Genomic DNA, 25,460 nt, shown 5'->3' on the forward strand with positions numbered 1-25,460 from the left:
TTTTATTTTGTTTTGCCAAAATTGCTTCTTACCTAAATCAAACACCATTATCCCTTTTCCCACATCATATATGCCAATGTACTTTTAGTTGAAATGAGCTGCAACATGCAGAGCATATAGTTTTGCCAATATTGAAAAAGCAAATTCTGCAGCTTTAGGCCATCCGATCCATAACCTCTTGGAGAATAACTTTTGTGTCCTGATAACATGATTCTGTCTGGGGCAAGTTACGTGTCTTTACTGCATCTTCAAGCTGCCAACAAAATGGAAAATTTTAAGCAGCTTGAACATTGAAATCGATGACAAGTTTCATTTAAAGATTGATTTACCTTTTCAAAGCTGTCAAATAATCTGTTGGCCAAAGTAGTGAGAGGTTGCTTATCATCAACTGCTGCTGCAGAGATAATGTTGTCGAAATCATAGTACATAACAGTAGACTTGAGTCTCAAATACTTCTTAACATAATTCAGAGTATCCGGTCCAATCAAATCTTCCATTGCAAGAAGATCAAATGCATATTTCTTCAACCTATACATGCGGTTTTTGGTGTTAAGATTAGCCACATAGAGTCCTTTCTTGACAAAAGAACGAGTACCGGTCTTCTCATTTGCAATATCTGTCATTTGGGAAACAAAAATGGAACATTTCTTTTCATATGCATTTTGTATCACAAGCATTGAACAGTAGCAAGAAAGAAACCAAGCAGAATTCACTAGGGAAAATGGAAGTTCATTTGTATCAAGTAAATGATCATGGGAAAGCTTACTGTTTTCCACAGAAGGAACAGGTAAAAGATCAGTAATCCAATAGCCGTTATCTTCAGCATGAGAGATACTGTTGCTAGAAGTTCCAACAAGAGCAATTGAAGCAAGGCCTAATGCCATTCTTCTGGTAGTCTGCAATGGTTGTTCATGGAAGTTTTCTGTTTTCTTGCCAAGAAACCCAATTGTTTTCGATGTTTTCCGGGTTCTTTGAATGCCAGGAAGCTTTAGAATGGCTGTCAGGGTCTCAGTGATTCCATTTAAGTTAGCTAAATGAGCCATTTTTATGAGAAATTGAGCAAGAGTTATACTGTTAAGTTACTGATACGAGTGAGGCTTCTTTGTATTTCAGTTATATCCTTTTCTGCAAGCATCGGAAACTACTGACCACCAGAATGATATCCATATCAAGGACAGTATAGGCATTTTGCAAACATGGTTGGAATTTCATTTTTTTTATCCATTTCTTCAACAAATTATCAAATTTTAATTTAAGCCAAAAGGGATAAAACTTGCATTTGATCAAATAGTTTTGGGTTCAAGTTTTGGAAAATACCCATTATCTATAGATAAAAAAAAAAAAAAAAAAAAAACTAATTTTTATATTTCCTTTGCTATTCCTTCACAGAGCAAGTAATGATGATAATGATTCGAAATAGATGAAATGTACTTTGATTTTTTAAATATTATATAATATTATAAATTTTTAAAAATTGATTTGAATTTAAATCGAGCTTTCATATTATTTGAATTTAATTAAATCAAATTTTATTTGTTTGGTTTAGTTTACTAATTTTTTAAATTTTTTTATTTTTATATATTATTTTAATATAAAATTTTAATATATTTAAGTAAATTTTATATAAAATTATTATTTTTATTTTATAAAAATTAAAAAAATATATATAAATTAAAAAAATTATAATTCAATTCGATTCATTTTTTTTTGTTTTTCATCCAAACTTAATATATATTTAATATCTAAATTTAATTCAAATCGAATAAAAAAATTGATTCAAATTGAATCAAATATTAAAATTTTAAATTAATTTTTAATTTTTTCAATTTTTTTCTCATCTTAAGAGAAAGTAATTATTTTCTTATATATTTATCACATGTTTCTCTTTATCTATGTTTAAAACACAATGCTTGGCCCAAAAAATTCATGTGTAATGTTAAATTGGTGTACAACTTTAAGTCAGCAAAATTCACCTAAATTCTTAAAAGTTGAACAATTAAAAGCAAACTTTAATTTCAATTATTAAAATTTAAATTTTGATAATTTTAAATATTAAAATAAAAAATAATTTTTTGCTAAGCAGCCAAAGATTTAAGGCAACCTCACATCAGCATGACTCTAACACCATAGTTGACACAGGTAGGCCTAGGACAGTGCTTAACTGCATGTTTATTTTGTGCCATTGGCTCATTGGTGTGAAAAGGAAAATGAATAAGCAGGCCATGGCAAAAGTTTGTTTCCTCTTAGCATTTATTATTAACTTAATGAGAGTCTGCATAAGTGATTGGTGATAAGGATAAATTTCTTAATCATTGATGACTTGCTTGAATCAAATGAGAAAAACATGTGGGTTTCAAATCATTGAAATTTGTGCCAAAGAAACATCATAGCCTTTGCATACTAGAAAATTTTGATGGTTTTTTTTTTTTTTTTTGGAAATATAAAACTTGAAAATATCTGATCATTTAAAAAATATATAAAAATATTAGACTAAAGAAATCCAAAGCATCAAAGAAAGAAGCCAAGAGCCTAGTCCTCATTATTAATAAGTTAAGTATTTAATTTAAAATTAATTAATAATAAAAAATTTAATTTAAGTATAAAATTATAAAAAATTATATATTTATTAGATATAAAATAATATTATTTTAATAATTTTTTATTATCTGAATATAAAATTATAAAAAATTATATATTTATTAAATATATAATAACATTATTTTAACATATTCTTATCATATGTAAATGGAAATGAAAAAAAATTTATTGCTTGACAAATTTTGAAATGACAATAAAAAATTTTTTTAATTTTGATATCATGTTAAAACCAATTAATAATAAATAAAGAGATCTAATTTGAATATAAAATTATAAAAAATTATATATTTATTAGATATAAGATAAAATCACTTTAACATTTCCTATTACGTGTCAGAGGAAAATAAAAAAAATCTATCATGTGACAAATTTAGAAAAAATAACAAAAAGTAATCTTGATTTAGAAAGTGTAATAGAAGAAAATCCTGATTTGAAAAAAAAAATAGAAAAAAATCTTAATTTTGATGTTATGTTAAATATTTAACTTAAATTGATTGTAAGTAAAAGAACTCAATCTAAATATAAAATTATAAAAAATTAGATATAATTATATGTGAGATAAAACCATTTTAACAATAATGCTTATTTTTTTATTAATTAAAATTTGAATTCGAAATTTTAATTTTAAAGTCGATTTTAATACGGTCAAGCTAACAGTTCATTGATGGCTGGATGTTACCTACCTTGATCCAAATCCCTCTATAAATTTCAACACATTCCCAGTTGAGAGAAGTGGAAGAAAGAAGAGATGGATAGGCAAACTCAGAAAATGAAGTCTAGAGTTGTTAAAATAGAGTCAGAAGACTCTTGGGATTTTTTCATCAAACAAGCTAACAATCAAGGCTGCCCTGTAAGCCGTCTTCTCCATTTCAAACCTTTGTTCATTTGCATGCATGCTTACTATTGTATAAGTAATCTATGCAGTACTGAGTATTACTGTTTTTTTCCGGTATATTTAAACGCATCGAAACAAATTTAATAAGTATTCAAATTCAAAATATTCAGACTTATGGTATAAGTTTGATCTTTCGTCAATCTTTATTGTGGATTCGTTTCATTTTTCTGTAATATTTTTGTAGGTTATGGTGCATTTTTCAGCTGCTTGGTGCATGCCTTCAGTGGCCATGAATCCTTTCTTTGAAGAACTGGCCTTGAGCTACCAAGATATTCTGTTTCTTTCGGTGGATGTGGATGATGTTAAGGTAATTTTGCTTTAAATTTATGAATGATGCACGTTAACCACAAAATAATAACATCACACATGAACGGAATAATCAGAAAATGATATATTCACATGATTCAGGACTTCAAAATGTTTATCATATTTTGTTTGAATCTATATGGTCATTGCCCTTGAAAATAGAGAACTTTGGTATGTTCTCACTTGCAAATTACCTACAAGGACAAATCCAGTAAAATAAACAAAAATGAAATGAAATAAACTTATAATTCTAGTACTTGATTACTTTTTTCTTGTAAAACATTGAATCATATGACAACAAAGGGTTATGTTTATATTTTTTTCTTAATAATATATTCATGTTTTTGTGAAAATTTTTTATCCTCAAATAGGGGGTAGCATCCAAGATGGAGATCAAGGCCATGCCAACTTTTTTGTTGATGAAGCAAGGAGCTCCTATTGACAAGCTTGTTGGTGCCAATCCTGATGAGATAAGGAAAAGGGTTGAAGATTTTGCTCATCAAATTCGCTCCAATAAAACTACATAAAATATAAACATGTTGTAAACAAGATTTTTAGTGTTTGATCCCTTCAATTTCTTTTTTTGTGGGTTTGGATTTGTTTGTCTTGTAACTTGAAGAAGTGGATTACTATCACTTTCTTTTCTTAGAAATTTGAGGATTGCATTTTGATATTGATATTGATTTTGATTATGTTTGAGGGGTTAAAACATAGTTGTTAATTTTACTTTGGTATCAAACGTATTAGTTGGTACACTTTAGTTATATCAAAATAAGATACATTTAAAAATAATTTTTTGTATCGAATTTAATATCAGATAAGATCAATTGTTTTCATTAGTTTTGGCCTATTTTGGTAAATTTTAGTAAAAAAAAGTATATTTTGATTGGTATGTGTATGTGGAATATATTTTGTAGTTTTTAACTTGCTTTTTGTTATTTAATTATTTTTAACCTAATAAAAATAAAATTAATTGACAAACTAATCCTTAAAAATTGATTTTGTTATTTTTTATTTTAATTTTTTATACTTTATTTTTTCAAACCAAAGTTTATAAATATTTTAATTTTTTTTCAAGAAAACAATTATACTCATTTTATAAAGTTTAACAATCACAAAGTTTTGGTTAATTTTTTTCATTTATTTGTTTTTATCTCAATACTTATATGAAAAATACTTATTTAAACATTATATGATCAAATTAAATATTTTAAAAATATTATGAAAATTTTATGATATTATTTCTTATGCTTTTAAACTTATTTATTTGATTTTTTAATATATTGCATATTTGTTTTGTAGATTATTAATAACATTATAATGTACATGTTCATATATGTTTATAAATATATTTGTATTAAATCAAAAATTTTGAAATAATATATCAAAATAATTGATACTGAAAATATCTCATATTTTTTTAAAAAAAATTGAAATATTATCCAATATGATATTGACAACTTTGAGTTAAAAGCAAGGAAAAGTTTCTTTCTATAGGCTCCATTAGTTCATTATTAAAGCAAAAATATAAACCAAAAGGAAGGTTTGCATATGAGTAATTTTGCAAAACAAAAGTAACAAAAAGTATAAACATATGATTTGTATAAGAAACATGGAATTCACATTTCCTAAAAGTTGGAGCATAATTTATAATAAGGTCACCAAAAGTTGCCTTCAACTAGATGTGCACTAATAATAAATTTACTATGGTATGCATCAAAATTCTTATTAATTTATTGGGCCATGAATGAACGTGTAGCATAGGACAACAACAATTATTATTATCAAATGCCCCACAATTATAATTTTGGGATTACTTGTTCAATTATTTTATTCATAATTTTTTATTTTATTCGTGATTTTAAAATTTCAAATTTAAAATTTTATTAAATTTGAAAGTCTATTAAAGTTGTTGGCACAGTTGAATTGATGTATTAATTAAATTCAAATTTTATTTGAATTGGATAATGAATGAATTCAAAATTTGGATATAAATCTTTGATCAAAATTATATATTTATCATTAAATCAAATGTTCTGTAATTGAAATATTTCGATTTTAATAAAGGGTATAATGAAAGAACTTAAAACTTGGTCCAACTTGTAAACTGGGCTTTTGAAGCCCAAAAAACCCAATTTTCCAACTTGATAGGCTCGCCACTTTCCACCAATCCCCAACGTTTTCCACACATTCCCCAATCTCCTTTCTTTTTTTTTTTTTTTTCTTTTTTTTTTTTTCTCAAAAGGGGAGACCACCTTTTATTTTCTGTCCTCCCAAACAGAACCCCTCTCTTTTTCAAAGCTGGAAAATCAAACAAAACTCTTGAAACTTTCCAGCGAAATTCAAAGTCAGTGCAGAATGGTGTCCCCTGAAAACTCCAATTATTGGTCTCACTTTGATTACGCAACCATGATCGACGATATCCCTGTCCCTGACGGACCTTATTCTGGTTTTTCTTGGTCCGCACAGCCAATTAATGCCCCTTCTAATGTTGTTAGGTATCCCCAAAATATCTCTCTCTCTCTAATTTTCAATTAGGGTTTTGCACTTTTTTTATTTGATTAATTGTTTTTGTTTTGCAATTATTTTAATCATCTGGGGTTTTTTATTTTGTTTAATCTGATTATTTTCTTGGAATTTGTCATAAAGTTCTGATTTTGCACCATTTTTTTCATGGATTTTTTTTTTTTATGTATGATGCATGAACTGCGTTTCATGGAAAGGTTGATTAGGGTGTCCCGTTGTAGTTACTGTGCAATTACAGTTTTGATGTGCACTTGATTAGGCATGTTGTTTATATGGAGTATGAGATTTTGATTCTTGCTTCTTGGGTCTTTGAGATATTTATGGAATATGAATTCTGATCCATTGGGAGGGTATTAGCATATCTGGGATTAACTTCTTTGAAATGCTATCAAGAGCCTAATTGAGGTCCTTAGTCATTGCTCCTATGTATACCAGTATTTGATGCTTTATCCACCATATCTTGGAATTTTGAACGAAAGAAAAACATCGGTTCTGAAATCGTATATTTGGTTAAGAAGTTGTTTTAATTATGACCTCTTTATCTGTTTTGAGGAGTTTCCTTTTGGAACATTTATAACTTTCATTCCAGTGTAGATCTTCCACTTCTTTGTTGTTTTCACTTAACCTTGACAACCATGTTGTGCTTCTGTATTGTTGGCAAGTGAAATTTTCTCTCTCCTTTTTTTGGGGGTGGGGAGCTGTTCTTCTAACATTGGCTTGTACTATGTTCACTTGGATATCTTGTAGCTTTTGTTTCTCATATTTTCTTTCTTGTGTGGTATGATGTGTTCCTAGTGTGGACATTGATGGCTCATTTGGGGATTCAGATGGCCTTAAGGAATCTGGTTCAAAGAAGAGGTACTATTCTGTCTTTACATGCTCTCTTCGATCTGCTAGAGATTTGAAAAAAAAATCTATCACCGGTTCCACTTTCATGATGAGTTGGTTTTCACTTCTTATTTTCTCGTATGTATGTTTAGAAAAATTTTAAGAACTGATTTGGTGAGCTTAGAATAGCTTTATTAAAGGAATCACATAAAAGTATTCCAAACTTTTGGGCATACTTCTGGCCATGAGATATTGATTAGACAAAAGTAAGATAATATCTAGGGGCATTTACTTTTGAAGAGCTAAAGCATTTTAGTTTTTGTTAGCTTTTAACCTGTTGCAATACCATATAGTTTTTCAAGTAAGCAGGAAATACTGTCAGTCTAGCAGCATCAATAAGATGATTTAGATGTAGCATGAGCTTGAGAATCTTCTTGAATATTCCTTTGCTTTGTTATTGAAATAATTGACTCAGTATCTACAAATGTTCAATCATGTTAACAAAAAACTGACTTGACTAAAGCTTGATATCAGAGGAATCTTACCTCTTATTTTATTTCCTGTTACAGGGTTAGATCTGAATCGTGCAACCCATCTAGCTCCAAAGCATGCAGGGAGAAGTTGCGTAGGGATAGGCTAAATGACAAGTACTCCCATCTCTCTTCTCTTGCGTTTTCTTTACTTTCTTTCTTTCTCTGCATAGCATGAATATTCAGCATTGTTTAAATAACAGGTTTATGGAGCTGGGTTCTATTTTGGAACCTGGAAGGCCTCCCAAAACAGATAAGGCTGCTATTTTGATTGATGCTGTTCGAATGGTGACCCAATTAAGAGGTGAAGCCCAGAAATTGAAGGATTCGAATTCAAGTCTCCAGGAAAGGATTAAAGAGTTGAAGGTGAGACTGCCTGAGGGTTTTTTTTTGTTAAAATATTGTAAAATCTTTAGCATGCACTTTACTATTTGGAAACTGTTGTTATCTTGAAAATGATTAAAAAAACATATCTGCTGCATCATACTAAACTGTATTTCCTCTGTTTGTAGGCTGAAAAGAATGAGCTTCGTGACGAAAAGCAGAGGCTTAAGGCAGAGAAGGAAAAGCTGGAGCAGCAACTCAAAGCCATTAATGCACAACCTAGCTTCATTCCTCCCGCACCTGCAATCCCTGCTGCATTTGCTGCTGCCCAAGGTCAAGCTCCTGGGAACAAGTTGGTTCCTTTCATTGGTTATCCTGGAGTTGCCATGTGGCAGTTCATGCCACCTGCAGCAGTGGATACCTCACAGGATCATGTACTCCGCCCTCCAGTTGCGTAAGCCGGCAACCTTCAATGATTTGGGTTTGCATTTTGATGCAAACAAGTGTATTCATTTTGTCATTGTTCTGGGCTGTTTTAGTTGTTACTGAAGTTTCTAACTGGATTTGTTGGGTGACTGTCATTGTACCCCTATAATTTGATGCTGGTAATCACATGTAAATTTTTAATAATTTCATCTGTCTGTCCAATGTTTCTCTGTTCTATAAGCCTCTGGTTATATACAAGCAATTCAGTTGACCTCAACTCTACCAAAGATAATTTGGAACCAAACAGAGAAGCTATTGAGCTTTTCAGCCTGGGTATGGCCTTAGGATCTTACCTATATGAGGCTCAAAGCCCTCAGGTAACTTTTGTAATGAGATTGGAAATGGGTTATGATCTAAGTAGTAAATCAGAATGGTTCAGATTACCCCCAAATTGTAGGTTCCCCTATCGTTTAAGTTTGATCCGATGGGAAAAGCCGACATGAAAATAATTCAAGTTTGCTCCAGAAAATGAGACTTCAAGATAATAATGTTAAATATGGATTTTTTAAAAAAGTAATTACTGGAAAAATTTTTGTGTGGTTGCAAAACGCCAATTATATCTTATCTTTTTAGACCATCTTTCAACTAACTATGTTCTCAAGCCACCAGCTCCTCACTCAGTTGAAGCCTCCTAAAATGGCTTCCAATTTTCTCAAGCTTACTCTTCAAACCTCCAAAAGCGAGACTCCATTCCCTCCCCATCCGTACAATCATCTTTCCCATCTCTCTTTCATCAACCCAAATGCCTCCTACAAGCACAAGATTCACTCTCTATCAATATACTCCTCTCTTTCCTCACCTACACCTCCCTCGTCCAAAGAAGATGCCATTCTTCAAGCCAAAACATGCCTTTCCACCTGTTTAGAGAAGCCTCTCAACAATCCCAAGCTAGCAGGCAAGCTCAAGAAGCTAAAACAACCCAGGTTTCAAGTTGAAATCCCACTCATTGATGACTCACCATCTTCTCTTATTCAATTAGTTCTTGATATCTTTAAAGATATGTCCATCAAAAGGAAAGGTTCTTTGGTTGAGATTTTAGCTCTTTGGCCTAATGTTAGCTTAAAAGAAGCTGGAATTCAAGCATTTGAATCATGTTCATTGAGCCATGTTGATCATATTGACTTACCTTCTGTTAACAGAAACAACAGAGTTTTGAGTTCTGCTGATGTAGCAGTTTTTTTGGCACCAGAGCCATCTCAGCTTGCTGCTATAAAAACAATAGCTGACAGTTTGTATCCAAAGCCATTGGTGATTTTCAATCCTAAATGGGGTTCTGAGGAAGAGAGTGGTTTTGGTTATTTGAAGGGATTTGTAGGATCTGTTGATGTGATTTATTCATTTATGGGGTTAGAGGTTAGGGGTGTTTTGAGTAAAAGGAAAGGAATGGTTTTCAAGTGTGTGAGAAATGGGGTCTTGAGTGGAGAACAATGGGCAGTTTTTGTTGAAGAAAATGGTGAATTGAAGGTAGTTTCAAGGTTCAAGTCGCGGCCAGGCATTGAGGAAGTTGAGAATGTGTTGTACAATTTGATGGCTATCAATTCACCTATTACAAAATCTGCCAAGTTCTTGAGAGATTTGGTGTCTAATGTTACTGGAAAGAAGTAATTGTTGTTGGATTTTGAAGTTCGATCTATCATGATCTTTCCCCTCATGATTGAGTAGTTTTACAGGCTATCTGTTGAAAATTTTCCGATGCATCAATTGCATTCTGATTGACCACTACTTGTATTGAACGTGTGCTTCTCTGAATTTGACTTTCTTGTACTTTTCTACAGTCATTGAGACTGATATTTTGTGTGTTCTGGTATGAGAATTTTCCTATAACAGCAACTCCCTTGTTGGATATGGAGGATTGCTGAATGCTGTCAGAAATGGACTGGGGAGAAACATGAAAGAAGGATTGGGAATATAGACAATAAACTTCTTATTGCCAAATAGCAATGAAAAATTGCACATGTCTAATGTTGTTTGGTTATTTTCCTTTGTCCTTTTGTGTGAAAACAAAAAATGTCAAATGGACATATCAAGCAGTTGAACTTGCCTTATTGCTCAAAAAGTCGGCAACCTATTGAACTTGTTGGTGTTAATGGTTGAATCCTTTGAATTTGATGTTATAGCTCACTAGCCACTTCTGTTACCATCATTACCTTAAGGAAACACTGGATTACCATAAATGTATGAATGCATCTTTGCTTGATCAATTGATACTGTTAGTTAATGTGCATTACAGGTTTTGCAGTTGCCCTGTGGAATTTCTGAAAGAAGGTTAATCATTAGTAAAGTACACTTAAGCATTGAAACTTTGGCTCTCTTTGACACAATCTTAGATGTTTTCTTGTTATTTTTTATTGATAAATATCACAACTATCATTATCTAATTTCATGTTTAGTTGATTAATCTCGTGGCAAAGATGCCTTGTGGTATAAGTCTCAAGAATCAGAAAGGTTTTGCATCTTCAAGACATTTTTGGTGTGCTACAACAATTTCTTTATTGTTGCTGTTATCATTTCAGAATCTATATTGAAGTTTGAAGGCCTTGAATTTGTAAAGAACTCTCTCTTCTCTTCTTTCTCATATACAAACATGTATTTTATCATCATTATGGTAACTGCACTCTCTCAAAATCCTTGTTAAGATGCCCTAATATGACAACCCTTGATGAATTTATCAGAGAAATCGATATATTTGGCCCATAAAGGTCGAAGTTGAGGGAAGGCTATGTCTAGCCAAGGTTTTGCTCTTCCATTGAAATGGATGACCCCAGCTGTTTCAGCATCAGCTAAAGTTGTATTATCTTGGTACCCCAATCCCAACATGTGCCAAAAGGGATCAATAACATGAACATGACCATGGAATGCAATTAGACCAGGGGGTAAAGTGCCAAGTTGCCACAAACTGAGGTCTGATTTCAAGTTCTGCAGCGGTTAATTGAATCAGTCAGGATACCGAAACCAGTTTATCTAAAATCAATATTTAAAGGTTACTAAAATAGAAGATATTGATAATGGAACTTGCCTCTTCAAGCCAGTGATAGTATGTAAGGCTAATGTTGGTCTTCCTCCAAGCATCCAGATCAAAAATGTTCATGCCATATGCCCATGCACATTCATTAGGATCAAAATTCTTTGCAATCAAAGGATGGGAGAAATTGAGATAGCTCTTGAACCGTTTTGACATGACAAATGAATCTTCACCCCTACATGTTTCCACCGCCCCATTAACTTTTCCATTCATATCAATGTCCCATAGAGGTGATAGATCAGTTTGTATCACAATGTCATCATCTAGGAAGACAACCTTGTTTAGGCTGGGAAACAACTGCAAAGAAAATGTCGTTGAGAAAGGTCATTAGTACTTGAAATATATCTTTCCTTTCCATCCGCTTAATTCAAAATGTTGTTTATACTTTACCTCTGGCAAATGTATCCGAATGTGATTCATCAAGGAGTTGTACTTAGGACTGAGTGCTTGTAGTTTTGCTGCGATAACTTGAGGCTTCTCGGTATTATTTGCTACAATTGCTGATGACCCCCCTCTGAACTGTGACCTTACCCTTTGATCTTTTTCCATTGCTTCCAAAACAGGAACCTTCCCTTTTGAAATCCAATCAAATTGATGCAATGCCTTAACTTCAATTATAGCAGGTGCTAAAGGATGCAATGAAAACCAGGCCTGCATTGGGGAGTAAGTTTTCCTATCTGTTATTATGTGTAGCACAAATTTTTCAGGGCGTAACGCGTTTTTTGCAAGGGATGTTCCAACAACTGAGGCTGCAAGCACATTATCTGAGGCAAGGACGAAGTGGAAGTAAGAATTATCGACAAGGGCAGGAACGAGTTCTGCTGAGGGGAGCTGGAGGCGAGCAGCGGCATTGTTGGAGTGTTCATTGGCTAGCTTTAGTGCTAAGCAATGCAACTGTTTTGGTATGCTGCTGGATGCTACATGGCGGTACAAATATTCTTGGATTTTAGCTGTTCTGGTTCTTTGTTCAAGTAGAACTACCTGAAAAAAAAATGTCAAGTTGTTTATCAGGAACAATGTTTCTCTTCATTGATTAACTACAATATATAAATATAAGAAAAAAAAAATTCAAATGAATACCATTTCTCTAAGCCTTAGAGCAAAGGTTTTTGCATCTGATCTGCCTTCTTTCATTTCAGCCATAAACTTTTCTAATGTCTGAGGAATATCAGTTTTTCCTTGTACTTCATCTTTTCTTACAGGTTCATCTAGTATCTGGTATATCACCTCTGGGACCTTCAATAACCCACAAACTCATTGCCATTACTTAAAAAGAATGATATTCTTAATTATTATCTAATATTTGAACAAATAAAAATCAATGAAATAATTTGTTAATAATAACTAGAATGAGGCTAGGAATTTACATTTGACTCAATCCTTCTTCCCAAGATCCTTGGTCCTATTCTTTTTCCCAAGCAACCTATCATAAATTAAAAAAAAAGAAATCAAATTTTATGTTAAAATTTATGTAATAATATTACATTATCCTGGTAATCTGACAACTGCAACATTGGAATCTGAATTGCTTTGTTATTCACTCTCTCAAATATTGTAAAACATGCAACATGAATGCTGCTAAAAACAATGGTTATCTGATAAGGTCTTAAGAAAACTTACCAATGGTGGAACACTTGGAATGATCTCCATCAATGCTATCAACAGTTGACAAAACAAAGACAAACCGAAGAAGGAATGTGGAGAAGAGAAGTGAATAGAAAAGCATTCGATAGGAAACCCGTCCTGAACCAACCTTGACTTTAATGAATTCTCTTACACCTTTCGCCGGAAGTACTGTTACATGCCTCAAACTTGGTGAGATATGAAGCTGCATTGTTAATTTCTTGTCTTAAACAGAACCAAAACAGCAACAAAAACAAGCCAAACAAAGCCTCGGGGGTATCCTCTAGAGTTCTTCTGAACAGTTCATTTGGCAAATTGAATTGAGCTGAAGAACAAGAACTGGGTGAAACCCAAGTCAGGAAATGCTGTAAAAAGGAAGAATTTTGAAAGGGTGTCTAAATTGTAGCTGTCAGTTACCTAACCTTGCTTAGCATACAGGCTAAATATGCAATGGGGGGTTTTCCACTTCTCCCTGGAATTTTAGAAGAAAGGGTTGTTAAAGAGAAAAAGACATGAGACTTTGTTTTGTTGAGTTTGGAGATTTGGCTTGGTTTTGAAGTAGGGAAGTTAAAAGATCGCCAACAGTAGCGTGATCTGTTGATAAAGTATTTGACTCTTTATCTCATGCTAAAGTTGAGAGATAATAAAAAACAAACCTGGAAAAAAAATAATGGGAAATTTTGTTTGGTGTAACTGAGCTTTGCCTACAAATGAAGGTTTTATGCATTTGTAGGGGAAAAAATGAGAAATGGAAAATGACATTCTCTTTCTGTTTCTGTAGTCTGTCTCAAGTGGGATTTGATTCAGAAGGACTTTGGTTGTTGGGGTGAAAACACAGGAATATCTACATAATTTTTTGTATCATACAAACAACATTCATTGGAGAAAACTTTAAGCATCATGTTCTTTGAATTCATTCTCATGAATCATTTGTTCAGACCATCAGATACGATGAATCAAAATCATACAATACCACCATACTTAAAGAATCCTTTTAAGTACGTTGAATTAAAATCATACAATACCACCATCTATGCAATAAAAAGACTTGAATTCATACTTATGAATCATTACTTTGAATCATGAAATACGAAAAGTAGTCATTTTGGGATAAGCCTCATCAATTATACTTGAAAATTTATGACAGGTTTTGTGTTGGTAGGAAGAATTGGAGTGAAAATTTCTTTAGCAATAGAGAAAAAATTTTGAATTTCCCTTCACTGTTTATAACTGGAATTCTTCCATTTTTCTTTTTAAAAATCAAGCCAATATGCATAGAGACCAAACTTTTTCTTTCTAACATTGAAAATTAATTTTTCTTTTATCTACTAATTTTTTATTTTTAAATGAATGAAAGAATCAAGATCCAGACTTATAAAATCTTTTTCTATTATTTTATTTTATTTATTATCTCGAGTTTGAATTCATTAAAAGAATGAAAAAAACTAATTTATCATAAATTTACTATATTTAATATAAATAAATTTACTTAAACCATCTCAAAGAAAAAATTACTAATCCTAAAAATCCCTTACCATTAAAAGATGTATATTTAGTTAATTAAACCTAAATCTGGTGTGATAGAAATGATTTGAAAGCTAATTTTTTCCTGTAGGAAAATTATGTTTAACTACTTTTTTTTTCATGCAAATGAAAGCTATAACATAACTTTATTTAAAATCAAAAGAAAGCTATAATAACACCTGGTCAAAGGGAATCTATTTACCTGTAAAACAATCATATAAAATTAATCTAAGTTTAATCATGTCGGTTAAACATTTAGTTACTATCATTAAGTTATAAATATATATTTATTTTTTACATTTGAGACGACCAGGAGTTGAACTCATATCATACTAAAACGAAAAATTCAACACCCTACCGATGCAACATGCAACATGGAAAAGCTACACCAAGAAGTTGATCAAAATCTAACATGAATGGTAACAAATAAACTTTTTTAATTAATAGAATAGAAGCGAGTTGGGGTTATAAGGTAATGCTATTATTTACATATCACAACTAATATTGGGAATTCATTGTCTGTTATTTACAAATTTCAATATATGAAAAACCCAACAACATAAATCCACAATTCCTCTTCACAGTCAAGCCCCCTATTGCCTCTTGTTTACATTGCCACCCCATAATATTAATTCTGTCAATCAGAGCCTCTGGGGAATCAAAAAGAATAAGTGCACACCTGAAACAGGAGAGAATGGCCCCAAATTTCAATTCATGATCACAATCATAACACGGAAAGCTTATCATCAAATCAATTTACTAGAGGCATAACATGAAAAAATTAAAGGATTAAGATGGGTTAGGTACAACAGATCAATATTTAAAATTGTTTTGTCTCACGCAACTTAAGAACAGGACGATTCACACCATATTCAAGCAGGAAAGTATATTTAAAACTGCTTTGTCTCAAGCTGACTTAATAAAGCCACGGTCACACCATGTTCAAGCAGGAAAGTTTATAATCTAAGCATTCATTGCAAGATTCCAAATTAAGTACATACAGGAAACAATTAGCATGTGGAAAATGTCCCACTGTGCGGTATGTGCAGACCTTGAATGGTATGAAAAGTGAAGACACCTTAAAATGACGAGTGATAACAGAAGCCTCCAAGTCAGGTAGATGGTACCATATCAGTATGTATCACAACGAATATCAAACATCCAGGTGTGGATGAACCTTGTGATTTTAACTTAGCTAAGTTATCCTTTTGAGGTGTATACATGCTCATGAAGATGAAAAGTTTGGACACATTTATTCTAACATTCAACAAAGAAATTAGACTATAAATAATAAGATTACCTCTAATCAAACTCATCACCTTCATCTTCAAAATGATTCTCCATCTTGAGGTCCTCACTGTTATTATTTACAAACTTGAGTTGAGCTTCCATTCTTGAGCTCTCTCTATTATTTACAATCTCAAGCCGAGTTTTGGTTTTAGGGCTGTCACTGTTATTTACAAAGCCCTTGGCTCCTATAGGCATCTGAGGACCATTCAAACTAGTTTCTTCGATGCCATTGTGAAGTTCAGCAACTGCAGCACCATTTTCAGTCATTGAGTCCAGAGAGCCAGAGCTACTTCTACATGAAAGCCGGCCATTTTCAGATAGCCCAGACCTCTGATGCAGCAGGCGTCCATTGCAATTGCTATCTACAGTTGGAATCCTGTAAACCAGAGGATAAGAGTTAATGAGTTATCCATGAAAGTCAACATAAGCAAATCAAACAGTTGTAAGAAATAGTCTTTGGTAAAAAAGCAGAGAAAAGCAAAGGGTAAAGAAACCAAAAGCCTGATACACATTAGCCAATTGATTAAATTAATAGATCATATACCATGTAATTAACTACTCCTTCACTTGCATGTATGATGCATTCTTTCAAAATGATATTTTATGAACCAAAAAGCTCAAATACCTCGACTTCTGCGCAGGTAAAAAAAGAATTGACATGCATCCTTAGAATCAGTAACTTAGGTAGACATAAATAGCTTTCAGCACACCTTGCTTGCTGGAATTTAGGAGTTTGAAGGTAGTCAAAAACTGGAACTAAGTCTTTTGACCGAGCTTCAATCATGCGAGTTGGAAACCTTTCAATTTCTATTTCCCCTTCAAAACCATTTTCTTCAGCTATTTTGATGCCATCCATCACCATTGATTGAAAGTATATCTGGAAAGAAATAAAACAGGAAGAAAGTTAAATTTATTTAAAAAAAAAAAAAAACTCAGTATTCAATTTACAATGGCCGAACTTGCAGAACAAGGGATAATCCCTCCCCTCTCCCCCCCCCCCCCCCCCCCCTTTTCCTCTCAACAAACTCCTCCACAACACCTGCATGTGCACAGACACACAGTCCCTAGTGAAGGTGAGATGTAATCACAGGTCCTAGGCATAACCACCAAAGGACTATACCAACTAAGCTAGCTGGCACCTTCAAGCATAAGCATATCTCCACAAACAAACATCTAAGAAATTCCTAACCACAGAGTAATACCTCTGGTTTTGCCCACAATGGTGCTCGAGCTTGATGCATCTGCAGTTCAGCTTCTGAAATATACAAATTACGTTTTTCCTCAGGGTTAGCATTTGCTTTGTCAATGGTATCAGACGGGTTGGGATACATAGTTCCCTTTTTTATTTCTTCAGGATATACTTTACTGTTGTCTGATGTTCCATTATCACCATATATGTCTATATTATCTTCTCGCTCCCTTCGGGTGTGTTTCTGACATATATTCCACTTCTGCATTGCCTCGACAAATAACCTTCCATCACATTCTGCAGTTGACTCATATGCTGTGTTTAATCCAGAAACAACTGGTGTTGAATCACAGTCAGCCGATAGTCGTAAAGCATACTGTATCATATATCCAGAAGGAGAGAAAACCAGAAGGTATTTTGTCTTCAAAGAGCTGCTCTCAGCAAACAAAAAATTATTGCCTTTGCAGTTGTGGAAAGAGGAAGCAATGGCCCCCGAAAATGAACCCATCCTGCCAGTTGCAGCTGCTGCAGCACCAGTTACAGTGCCTCTCCAGCCATTATTTCCATTCCTTATTCTGCTAACAACTGAAAGTGTCACCGGGGGTCCAGATGCACAAAGGCTTGTTTGAGTAGGTGCTTGTACTCCTAAATTAGGCGGCCAACGAACTTGTGGCTTTGTCATAACACCCAAACTGCTATTTTTAGGACCAAAACCAGTATCACCAGGCTGAAAACTTACAGATCCTCCCATTGGATTGATAGCAAATAGATGGCTTGTCCCTCTTGAAGAACTAATCATAACCAAGTTGCTATCATCACTGAAACTAATATCTTGTATTACCTGAAATCTCAAAAGAATAGAAAAAAGATCAAGAAAAAAACTAAAGGCGCTAAAACAGGTAAGAATTATACTAAAACTTAATGTTGTTCTTACAGCATTCGTAAAACCACGCTGCAGCCGGTAGAGATGTGTATATGATGCTGGTTCATCACTCGCAGAAGAGCTTCCTTGAAGTCCAGGCATAATCTTGAACACATTGATATTATGACCTTGAACTGAAGCCGTCACAAGAAGGGTCCCACTAGGATCAAAGCATAATGCTGAAATAGGACTTTTGTGTGCCCTAAACTGAGCAATAACAACTTTCCTGACAATATCTCTGACAATGACCTGATAAGCCCATGGAAAAAATAATAAAGTGGTATGTAAAAATGGTTTTGCTTCCATCCTTTTCACAAATATAATTGGCACATGAGAGAGCACAACTTAAAGAGTTATTTAGTAATATGTGCTTAATAAGAGGAAATGCAAGCCTCAAAATAAAAGATATATAGTAATACATATGATATTGAACAAAAAAATTTTAAACAAGTCTAACAGAACACAAGATTAGCAACTTGCAGATGTGAAATCAAAGACTATGGTGACAATTATGCACAAGAGAACTGAAAAACGGGGCATGAAAATACTAGTCTCAATTGCAGGTTTAATCAAACTTGGGGAGAAGAATATGTACCATTCCAATGTTATCAGCATCCAGCGAATGACCATTAAAAGTTCCATTGCCTTTCCAGCCAGGACTTCCCGATTGCAGAGAATTGTATGAATCAGGCAGATATCTTGACAGTTTCTTATATCCCATGTCTCCTAAGGTCACAATCCCAGCAGCTAGTTGCTTGCTTGATTCTTTTGCATAGTGCGCAACCAGGCTCCCATTTGAAGAAAAACCAGGGAAACTTGCAGAAGGTGTAAGATGTTGTGGACTGACACGTCCACTATTGGAACCTACAACTGCACTTCCACTATAAGCCAGCCACCTAGGACCAACTGCTAGAGGTCCATAACCTATACCTCCAGAACCAGGGCAACCTGTGACTATAGGATTGGTAAGAATGGTATATTCCCTCTCTAATGTTCTGGCATCAAAACAATGTATCTGCAAGATATAAAACTTTGTTCTAAAACTCTGAGTAGTCATAAAGGTGATCAAAAAAATATGCATAAGGTTACATACCTGAGCTGCTTGAGCTATAGCAACAATTCGAGAACTGCACCTTACAGAATAAACAACTGATCTGAACTTTAGCATATGTACATAAGATTGAGATCTCAAGGAATAAAACTGGACAGTGGTAGGCACAACGCTACCATTCCCTGAATCATGGTTGTGAGGGATACTTCCATTGCAAGAACCATCCTGAATGTGAGTACCCACGGAGAGGGACCCATCAGCACAAACTACCAAAAGGGGGCGGCTGTCTGCAAACTTGTCTCCTGATCTCTTCGCCACTACTGGTTTGGGTAGCATTTGCATAAATGAAACAGGACCATCACGTCTTGAAACCAAGTCACGGACATTATCAGCTTCTTCAATGTCCCAAACCTGGAAACCAGACTGATAACCAAGCAGAAGAACTTGTCGAATGATGTCTTCCTCACCTTCTAACTTGTCAAAGCCAGCCCAACGTACCTTTACGTCATAAAATTTGACAGAGGAATATGATATTAGTCATATCTGCTCTATGCTCAATTTTAAAGCACCAACCTAATAGTATATCTTCTACATGCATCAATTATGAACTGGGCAAAGGAAGGATAGCTTGTTGCAATTTGATTTACATAATGTTTTGCTATGTCCGGCTTTGACAACATTATCAGAAATCCCAAAAAGAGGGGAGGGAGTGGAGAGAGAAAGAGAGAGGACAGCTATAAGACAGCCTTATGGATGGGCATCTTTAAAAGGGAAACATAATCGCTTATTAATGAAATCTAATTAATCACATTAACTCCTGCAAATTCCATCCAAAGCTCCAACTTTCTTTACCAAGTTCTCTATATTAATCTATGTATTAAAGAGAATAAAACCTGTAACTGATCATAACCGAAAAAACCATTCATCAATCAAGTATTCAAATGTGTTGCATCCTACTACAGATCTGATTTTATAACAACAAAAACTCCTCTTTTATATCAACCATTACAGACAAGAGTTCAGTCATTACAAAACAATGATCCAAACAACAAAACCCTCCAAATTTCCCGACTGTTAGGTCATCAAAAACACGTGGTAAGCCCTCTTATAAAGCCAAATAAAGTAGAATCACAAGAATCAGCCAAAAATTACAAAAGACTACTGGCAAAAAGATTAACATTCATGACAATAGTACGTTGAAAAGTTTCACAGTGTGAAACAAACAAACATGCCGACCAACAGCCAACTAAAAACTTTCCAACCAATCCTAACAACATATTTTGGTGCTATAGTAACTAACGGAAGTACGAGGCTGGAAGCTTCACGTATTCTTAATTATATCGGTCATCTTATGAAAAGTACTATCAACCAAATATTTAGGTTTAACCACATTTAGACCAGTTGGCAAGTGGCTTCTAATGAAAAGAGTAAGCTTTTCAGAGCAAACCACCCAATCTTAATCTTACTTATTTGTGTAGAAATTTATTTGATTTCCAAGAATGATACAAAACCTAAGGGGATTATATAAATCATATAATCAAATAGTTAAGCATTCCAATAGATTGGACATTAAAGCTAACATCTCATCTCTCTTCAAGTTACACTTGCACCCAAAAATCACACCACTGATCACAACTTTGACTTCTCAAAACAAAATTAACACCTAAGGGCACACGTGTTATATATATATATATGTATATGTATGTATGTATGTATGTATGTATATGTATATGTATTAGACACAAGGGGCCTGATTAAAATTCAGAAAATTTTAACCAAACTAAAAACCACCGAAACACACTACTAATAACATTAATTAAAAAAAAAGCTGAATTAAAAAAAATTAAAGCCCCTAAAAACTTCAAAATCTACAACAATATTGCCATATTTAAAATTCTCAAAATAGAGTAAATACCAAATTTAAAGCGCAAGATAATATCTTCACCAAACTAAACTCAAAATCATACTACCTATAACCAAAACAAAACCCAAAATTAAAACTTTTTGTCATTTTAACAAACTCAACAAGGGTATACTAAAATTCTACAAAAAATTGTTTTTAAGGAAATCCCAAATTGAACTTAAAGAAGCTCTCCTTTTCGTCTTACAAAAATTTAAATCCACTATAACGTTCCAATTCTACAACAAAACTCATGGCATACTTAGTATACTTAAACAATTTTTTTTAGAAAACCCAAATTGGACTCAAGAAAGCTTTCTAATTCCATAACAAATTCCGCATGGAATACCTAAAAATCGTCAAAAATTTTTAAAAAAATTCTTTTGTTTCTTACCTGATCATAACCAGAATCATCTTCCCTATCCACAATCGATGACGCCACCGAAACCGCCGAACGTGCCACGGTGGAAGCCCCGGAGGAAACGATCCTTAAGTAACTTGAAATGGCACGTAATGAACTCCGAGCTGACCTTGAAACGACACCCCCACCTTGCGTTTTAGATTGCCCTTGTCCATCACTATTCCTCATAATCCCAGACACCCAATTAAGCAAAACCCTAAATTGAAACTATCAGAAAAATCAAAATTCCCTATGATAATTCCCTAATTTCTCTTTTCAACACAAGCCCAAACGTTGTTCCTTTTTCTAATTAAAAAATAGCTGGGTTTTTTTTTTTTTTTTTTGAGAAATTAAGAGGAATTGATGAAAACCCAGACAGAAACAGCCTCTTAATTGAAGAAATTTTCAGGTTACAAGTGTCTCCATTTAAAAAACATAAAGCCAAATTTTTTACAGAAAATTAAAGGAAAACTAAAAAGAAACAAACTTTGAATACAAACAAAACAAAAAAAAAAAACACCGTTTTTTATTTTGATTCTCGTTTTTCTTGTTTGAAAACCCAAAAATTTATTAGCACAAATTAAAATTTTCGAAAAGGTTTTGATTGGAATTAAACGAAAAAATTAAAAAATATTACACGCAAAATAAAGAAAGAATTTTTTTGGGAAATAATTTAATTTTTGAACAAATAAAAATGGGAATTAAAAAGTGGAAACAAAAAATTATGATTGCTAGGGAATGTTTTTTAGGGTTTTTGGAGCGAAAATTTAGGAAACGATCCGATGAAAGAGAGAGAATGAGAGAAGAAATATGAAAGATTTTAGAGAGAGAAAGAAAATGGATAATGAAGAAAACAATTTGTATTTTTTGTTGTTTTTCTTTTTTTTTAAGTCTCTCAAAAAATTCAATTCAAAGGTTGTATTTTTAAAGGGCTTTTTTTTTATTATTATTTTGCTTTTGCTTTGGCAATTGGATTTCCTCTTTATATTACTCTTTGTTGGTTCTTGACTTTTTTTTTTTTCCTTTTCCCTCTCTTTATAGGATTAAAAATGTGAAAGTAAATTACATTTATGTGTAAAAAAAACAAATATTTATAGATTTTCATACTAAAGATAATTTTTTATTATAAAATTATGAATTAAACAACAACTTTTATGTCACACTTAATTGAGAATGTGAAAGATCAAGAAAACATGTTTTGTCATTATTTTTATTTTTTTATTTAAGAGGAAAAAAACATGCTTTTAAAAAAAATTAAATATCAATTATTAAATCAAATATTCGTGTAATTTTACATATTTAAATAATTCATAAATGATAACATGCAAAATTAAATAAAGCATGTATATTTATTTTGATTATGCTTATGTAATCTTTTATTTTTTAATTAACACTCAAGATTAGGTTTAGTATATCAATTAATTTTTGTTATGCAAATGGTTTTTAGATTGATATAATAAAAAACATGCATATCAAATAATAATTAAGAACCCCTAAAGTTTTATTTCCCATGAAATTTTCATGCATGATGATGTCCATAGCATGAAAATTTAAGTTTTATGTTACGAAAAAAATAACTATTTAATCTTAAAACAACGTGATAACGTAATAAAATTTTTTTATTAATTATTTAAATAAAATTTTAATCATTAATTATCAATTTATAAAAGTAATTAGTACATTGAAAACACTCAATTTAAAAAAAAAATTACATTGAATGGAAGCCTGGATTCAATGGATTTGATCACATCAATAAAAATTTTTATGGTTAAGATTCATTTTACAAGTTAATTTCATCAAATTTTTAATGAGAAAACCATGCATGAACTTAATATCTTGACACATTCAATTTACAAATAATAAATACTTCTTTTAACAATTTCTGTTTTTTTTTTTTTCTAATAAAAAATTAATTTTTCTTTGCTTAAATTAATTTTATTTCCTTTTTCCAAAAATTTTTAGGACAATAAGAAAACGTGGTAAAATTATTTTGTAGGCCGAAAGCACCGCCGCGAGTAGAGAAAGGATATTACTCGTTATTACAACCGTCTACTTAGTAGAAACGTGCTGCTTAAGTGAGGCGAGTGTAAGGGTTTGAAAGGAACAGCGAGTGGATGAACAAAAGTTTCTTACACGGTTGAACAATTTCCTGATTCAAAGAGGTTCAGATAAAAAATTGCTGAATTGGGGGTGGAATTTTAAGGGTTTTTTTTTTTCTTTTATGGCAAGTTTTCTTGATTCTCAAGCATAATATTAATTTTCTAAGCGGTATATTCTAAGCACTAATTTTACTCTAATTCTCTTTTATGGGGCATATATAAATTTAAAGCAGAGATTCACCTTAGATTCTTAAAAAAAAAAATACTAATTGGATAACGGTAATGTCAAATTAACGATTTTTTAATTTAAAATCTTTTATTATTGAGATGAATTAAAGATATCAATTTTACCTATATTAAACGAAGAATTCAATTTTTTATTTGAATATGAATGTTGATAGATATTATATTATGATTATAGAGATGAAAATACGAATCGATATTAGATACAATGACGAAAGTGAATAATATAATACATGATTTGTATTTGTATCCTGTATATATTTTTATGTATATTTAATAAATATTTTTTTATTAAATAATATAAATTATTATTTTAGATTACTTAAAAATAATATATTTTTATTGAAAAATATATACTAATATATATTTATAAAAAAGTTACTTAAATATACAAAATTAAAATATAAAAAAAAGCTAAAAATATATATTTTTATTTTTTTAAAGCTATAAATATAAGAATTACTTATACCCATCAAACACCCAGCAATGATAGGAATGAAAATAAATTTAAGATATTTATTGAGTTTGGATATAAAGATGTATATAATATAAAAATTCAGAGATAAAGATTAAAAATGATTTACTTTTTTCATACTTTACCTATTGACATTCTTAAGATAAATGAATTAAACGATTGAATCAATTCTTTGATGATATGATAATTAAATTTAATTTTTAGAATTTCAGGTAAAATAATAAAACTTTTGGTGAAAATTCTATAATAGTATTTTATTTTTTGATGCATTGTTTAAAAGTTGTTATATTAAAGTATGGTGCCTTCATCTAATAAAATAAAATCCAAAATCCGATTTATGAATGACTAAAATAGAAGGTCCAAGGTAAATAAAATACTACATTCTCTATTTAGTTAATAATTAGTTGCTAACAACAATTAGAAATTGCAAAGTTTGAACCTTCATGGCAAAAGGCATGGGATTTGGTTATTCTTGCAAGTTTGTGCTACAAAACAACATAAGCAAAACAAGGTTCCCAAATATGTTCAAGTACAAAGCTTGTGCTCCAAATCTTGACCTTTTTGGGGTATGTTTGCTTTTTGATTGCTTCCAAAATTGGATTATAGACTTATAGTTATTCCTTCAATTGGATGATCATGTATGTAACTCTTATGTTACGAAAATCAACTCGAATAAATTTATAATAATTATAAAAATTTTGTATAATTTAATTAAATTACATCAATTAATAAAATATTAAACTCTTAATTTTAACGATCAAAATTTAAATTTTAATAATTTCAAATATAAAAAAAAAATCCTTCTAACTAGCTTTAATTGTCATTAGGGCATTTCAAATTTACTTTTTTTTTTTTATTGAGAGAGGATATGTTATTAATTTAAAACTGATTGATTTGTATTAATGACAAATCCCATGTAAATCACACATACACAAACTTTCGGATGTGGGAAGCTAGCCCAATACGAGATGTAGGCCTCACTTATCTAAGACGTATAAATGCCTCTTTTGATGGGTCTATTGTTGATGGTTTACAAAGATACGATTATATTTTATTCTTTTGATACAAAAATAAAACACATTATTAATTCAAAATTAATTAATTTAAATTAATCCGAAACCTATATATACCACACACACGCAACCCTAACTTTCTTATGTGAAGAGCCAAGCATTTGCCTATTGACAATGCTGATGATGACAATACTTGAAATTGGCTAATACAATTCG

General features: G+C 31.9%; 6 protein-coding genes across 8 annotated transcripts; 3 read left to right on the top strand and 3 right to left on the bottom strand.

Moving 5' to 3' along the window:
- Window positions 1-9: 9 nt before the first annotated feature.
- Window positions 10-1,104, bottom strand: PNSL3 (PsbQ-like 1). The gene is made up of 3 exons (XM_022861234.2): window positions 767-1,104; window positions 330-616; window positions 10-253 (listed from the first exon to the last, which is right to left on the bottom strand). The coding sequence occupies exons 1-3, from the start codon at window positions 1,041-1,043 to the stop codon at window positions 155-157; spliced, it is 663 nt and encodes a 220-aa protein (XP_022716969.1). The 5' UTR covers window positions 1,044-1,104; the 3' UTR covers window positions 10-154.
- Window positions 1,105-3,275: 2,171 nt separating this feature from the next.
- On the top strand, window positions 3,276-4,632 carry LOC111276461 (thioredoxin-like protein CXXS1). Its single transcript, XM_022862206.2, has 3 exons — window positions 3,276-3,448; window positions 3,678-3,800; window positions 4,171-4,632. The coding sequence occupies exons 1-3, from the start codon at window positions 3,347-3,349 to the stop codon at window positions 4,324-4,326; spliced, it is 381 nt and encodes a 126-aa protein (XP_022717941.1). The 5' UTR covers window positions 3,276-3,346; the 3' UTR covers window positions 4,327-4,632.
- A 1,398-nt stretch (window positions 4,633-6,030) lies between these two features.
- On the top strand, window positions 6,031-8,637 carry LOC111275727 (transcription factor ILR3-like). The gene is made up of 5 exons (XM_022861230.2): window positions 6,031-6,297; window positions 7,121-7,183; window positions 7,723-7,800; window positions 7,887-8,049; window positions 8,196-8,637. Exons 1-5 carry the CDS (start codon window positions 6,158-6,160, stop codon window positions 8,463-8,465), a joined length of 714 nt encoding a protein of 237 aa, XP_022716965.1. The 5' UTR covers window positions 6,031-6,157; the 3' UTR covers window positions 8,466-8,637.
- A 432-nt stretch (window positions 8,638-9,069) lies between these two features.
- On the top strand, window positions 9,070-10,240 carry LOC111275726 (plant/protein (DUF1995)). The gene has a single exon (XM_022861229.2). It carries the CDS (start codon window positions 9,085-9,087, stop codon window positions 10,096-10,098), a length of 1,014 nt encoding a protein of 337 aa, XP_022716964.1. The 5' UTR covers window positions 9,070-9,084; the 3' UTR covers window positions 10,099-10,240.
- A 677-nt stretch (window positions 10,241-10,917) lies between these two features.
- LOC111275725 (putative galacturonosyltransferase 12) lies at window positions 10,918-16,104 on the bottom strand. 2 transcript variants are annotated; one of them, XM_089754644.1, is made up of 7 exons: window positions 15,963-16,104; window positions 13,136-13,309; window positions 12,883-12,938; window positions 12,596-12,751; window positions 11,906-12,496; window positions 11,510-11,812; window positions 10,918-11,409 (listed from the first exon to the last, which is right to left on the bottom strand). In XM_089754644.1, the coding sequence occupies exons 1-7, from the start codon at window positions 15,985-15,987 to the stop codon at window positions 11,125-11,127; spliced, it is 1,590 nt and encodes a 529-aa protein (XP_089610770.1). In that variant the 5' UTR covers window positions 15,988-16,104; the 3' UTR covers window positions 10,918-11,124. The 2 variants fall into 2 exon arrangements, with proteins under 2 accessions (XP_089610770.1, XP_022716962.1); XM_022861227.2 differs by lacking the exon at window positions 15,963-16,104 and having other exon boundaries at window positions 13,136-13,488.
- On the bottom strand, window positions 15,083-22,311 carry LOC111275724 (autophagy-related protein 18f-like). Of its 2 annotated transcripts, XM_022861226.2 has the most exons (8): window positions 21,409-22,311; window positions 19,157-19,612; window positions 18,659-19,078; window positions 18,076-18,312; window positions 17,155-17,982; window positions 16,663-16,829; window positions 15,963-16,328; window positions 15,083-15,341 (listed from the first exon to the last, which is right to left on the bottom strand). In XM_022861226.2, exons 1-7 carry the CDS (start codon window positions 21,601-21,603, stop codon window positions 15,965-15,967), a joined length of 2,667 nt encoding a protein of 888 aa, XP_022716961.2. In that variant the 5' UTR covers window positions 21,604-22,311; the 3' UTR covers window positions 15,083-15,341; window positions 15,963-15,964. The 2 variants fall into 2 exon arrangements, with proteins under 2 accessions (XP_022716961.2, XP_089610769.1); XM_089754643.1 differs by lacking the exon at window positions 15,083-15,341 and having other exon boundaries at window positions 15,959-16,328; window positions 16,578-16,829.
- Between the last annotated feature and the right edge of the window lie 3,149 nt (window positions 22,312-25,460).

This window comes from Durio zibethinus, chromosome 25, assembly GCF_047325235.1.
Source record: "Durio zibethinus cultivar Kanyao isolate XHJ-2024 chromosome 25, ASM4732523v1, whole genome shotgun sequence".
Classification (NCBI taxonomy): Eukaryota; Viridiplantae; Streptophyta; class Magnoliopsida; order Malvales; family Malvaceae; genus Durio; species Durio zibethinus.

Coding starts and splice junctions, on each gene's coding strand:
- LOC111276461 (XM_022862206.2), top strand. CDS start 3,347: ATGGATAGGCAAACTCAGAAAATGAAGTCTAGAGTTGTTAAAATAGAG. Junction 3,449..3,677: donor CTAACAATCAAGGCTGCCCT/GTAAGCCGTCTT, acceptor ATATTTTTGTAG/GTTATGGTGCATTTTTCAGC. Junction 3,801..4,170: donor TGGATGTGGATGATGTTAAG/GTAATTTTGCTT, acceptor ATCCTCAAATAG/GGGGTAGCATCCAAGATGGA.
- LOC111275727 (XM_022861230.2), top strand. CDS start 6,158: ATGGTGTCCCCTGAAAACTCCAATTATTGGTCTCACTTTGATTACGCA. Junction 6,298..7,120: donor GCCCCTTCTAATGTTGTTAG/GTATCCCCAAAA, acceptor ATGTGTTCCTAG/TGTGGACATTGATGGCTCAT. Junction 7,801..7,886: donor AGGGATAGGCTAAATGACAA/GTACTCCCATCT, acceptor TTTAAATAACAG/GTTTATGGAGCTGGGTTCTA.
- LOC111275726 (XM_022861229.2), top strand. CDS start 9,085: ATGTTCTCAAGCCACCAGCTCCTCACTCAGTTGAAGCCTCCTAAAATG.
- PNSL3 (XM_022861234.2), bottom strand. CDS start 1,043: ATGGCTCATTTAGCTAACTTAAATGGAATCACTGAGACCCTGACAGCC. Junction 617..766: donor TGTTCCTTCTGTGGAAAACA/GTAAGCTTTCCC, acceptor CCCAAATGACAG/ATATTGCAAATGAGAAGACC. Junction 254..329: donor TATTTGACAGCTTTGAAAAG/GTAAATCAATCT, acceptor TTTTGTTGGCAG/CTTGAAGATGCAGTAAAGAC.
- LOC111275725 (XM_022861227.2), bottom strand. CDS start 13,349: ATGCAGCTTCATATCTCACCAAGTTTGAGGCATGTAACAGTACTTCCG. Junction 12,497..12,595: donor CTCTAAGGCTTAGAGAAATG/GTATTCATTTGA, acceptor TTTTTTTTTCAG/GTAGTTCTACTTGAACAAAG. Junction 11,410..11,509: donor ACTATCACTGGCTTGAAGAG/GCAAGTTCCATT, acceptor TAACCGCTGCAG/AACTTGAAATCAGACCTCAG.
- LOC111275724 (XM_022861226.2), bottom strand. CDS start 21,603: ATGAGGAATAGTGATGGACAAGGGCAATCTAAAACGCAAGGTGGGGGT. Junction 19,079..19,156: donor CTATAGCTCAAGCAGCTCAG/GTATGTAACCTT, acceptor TATATCTTGCAG/ATACATTGTTTTGATGCCAG. Junction 16,329..16,662: donor CCTAAATTCCAGCAAGCAAG/GTGTGCTGAAAG, acceptor TCTGGTTTACAG/GATTCCAACTGTAGATAGCA.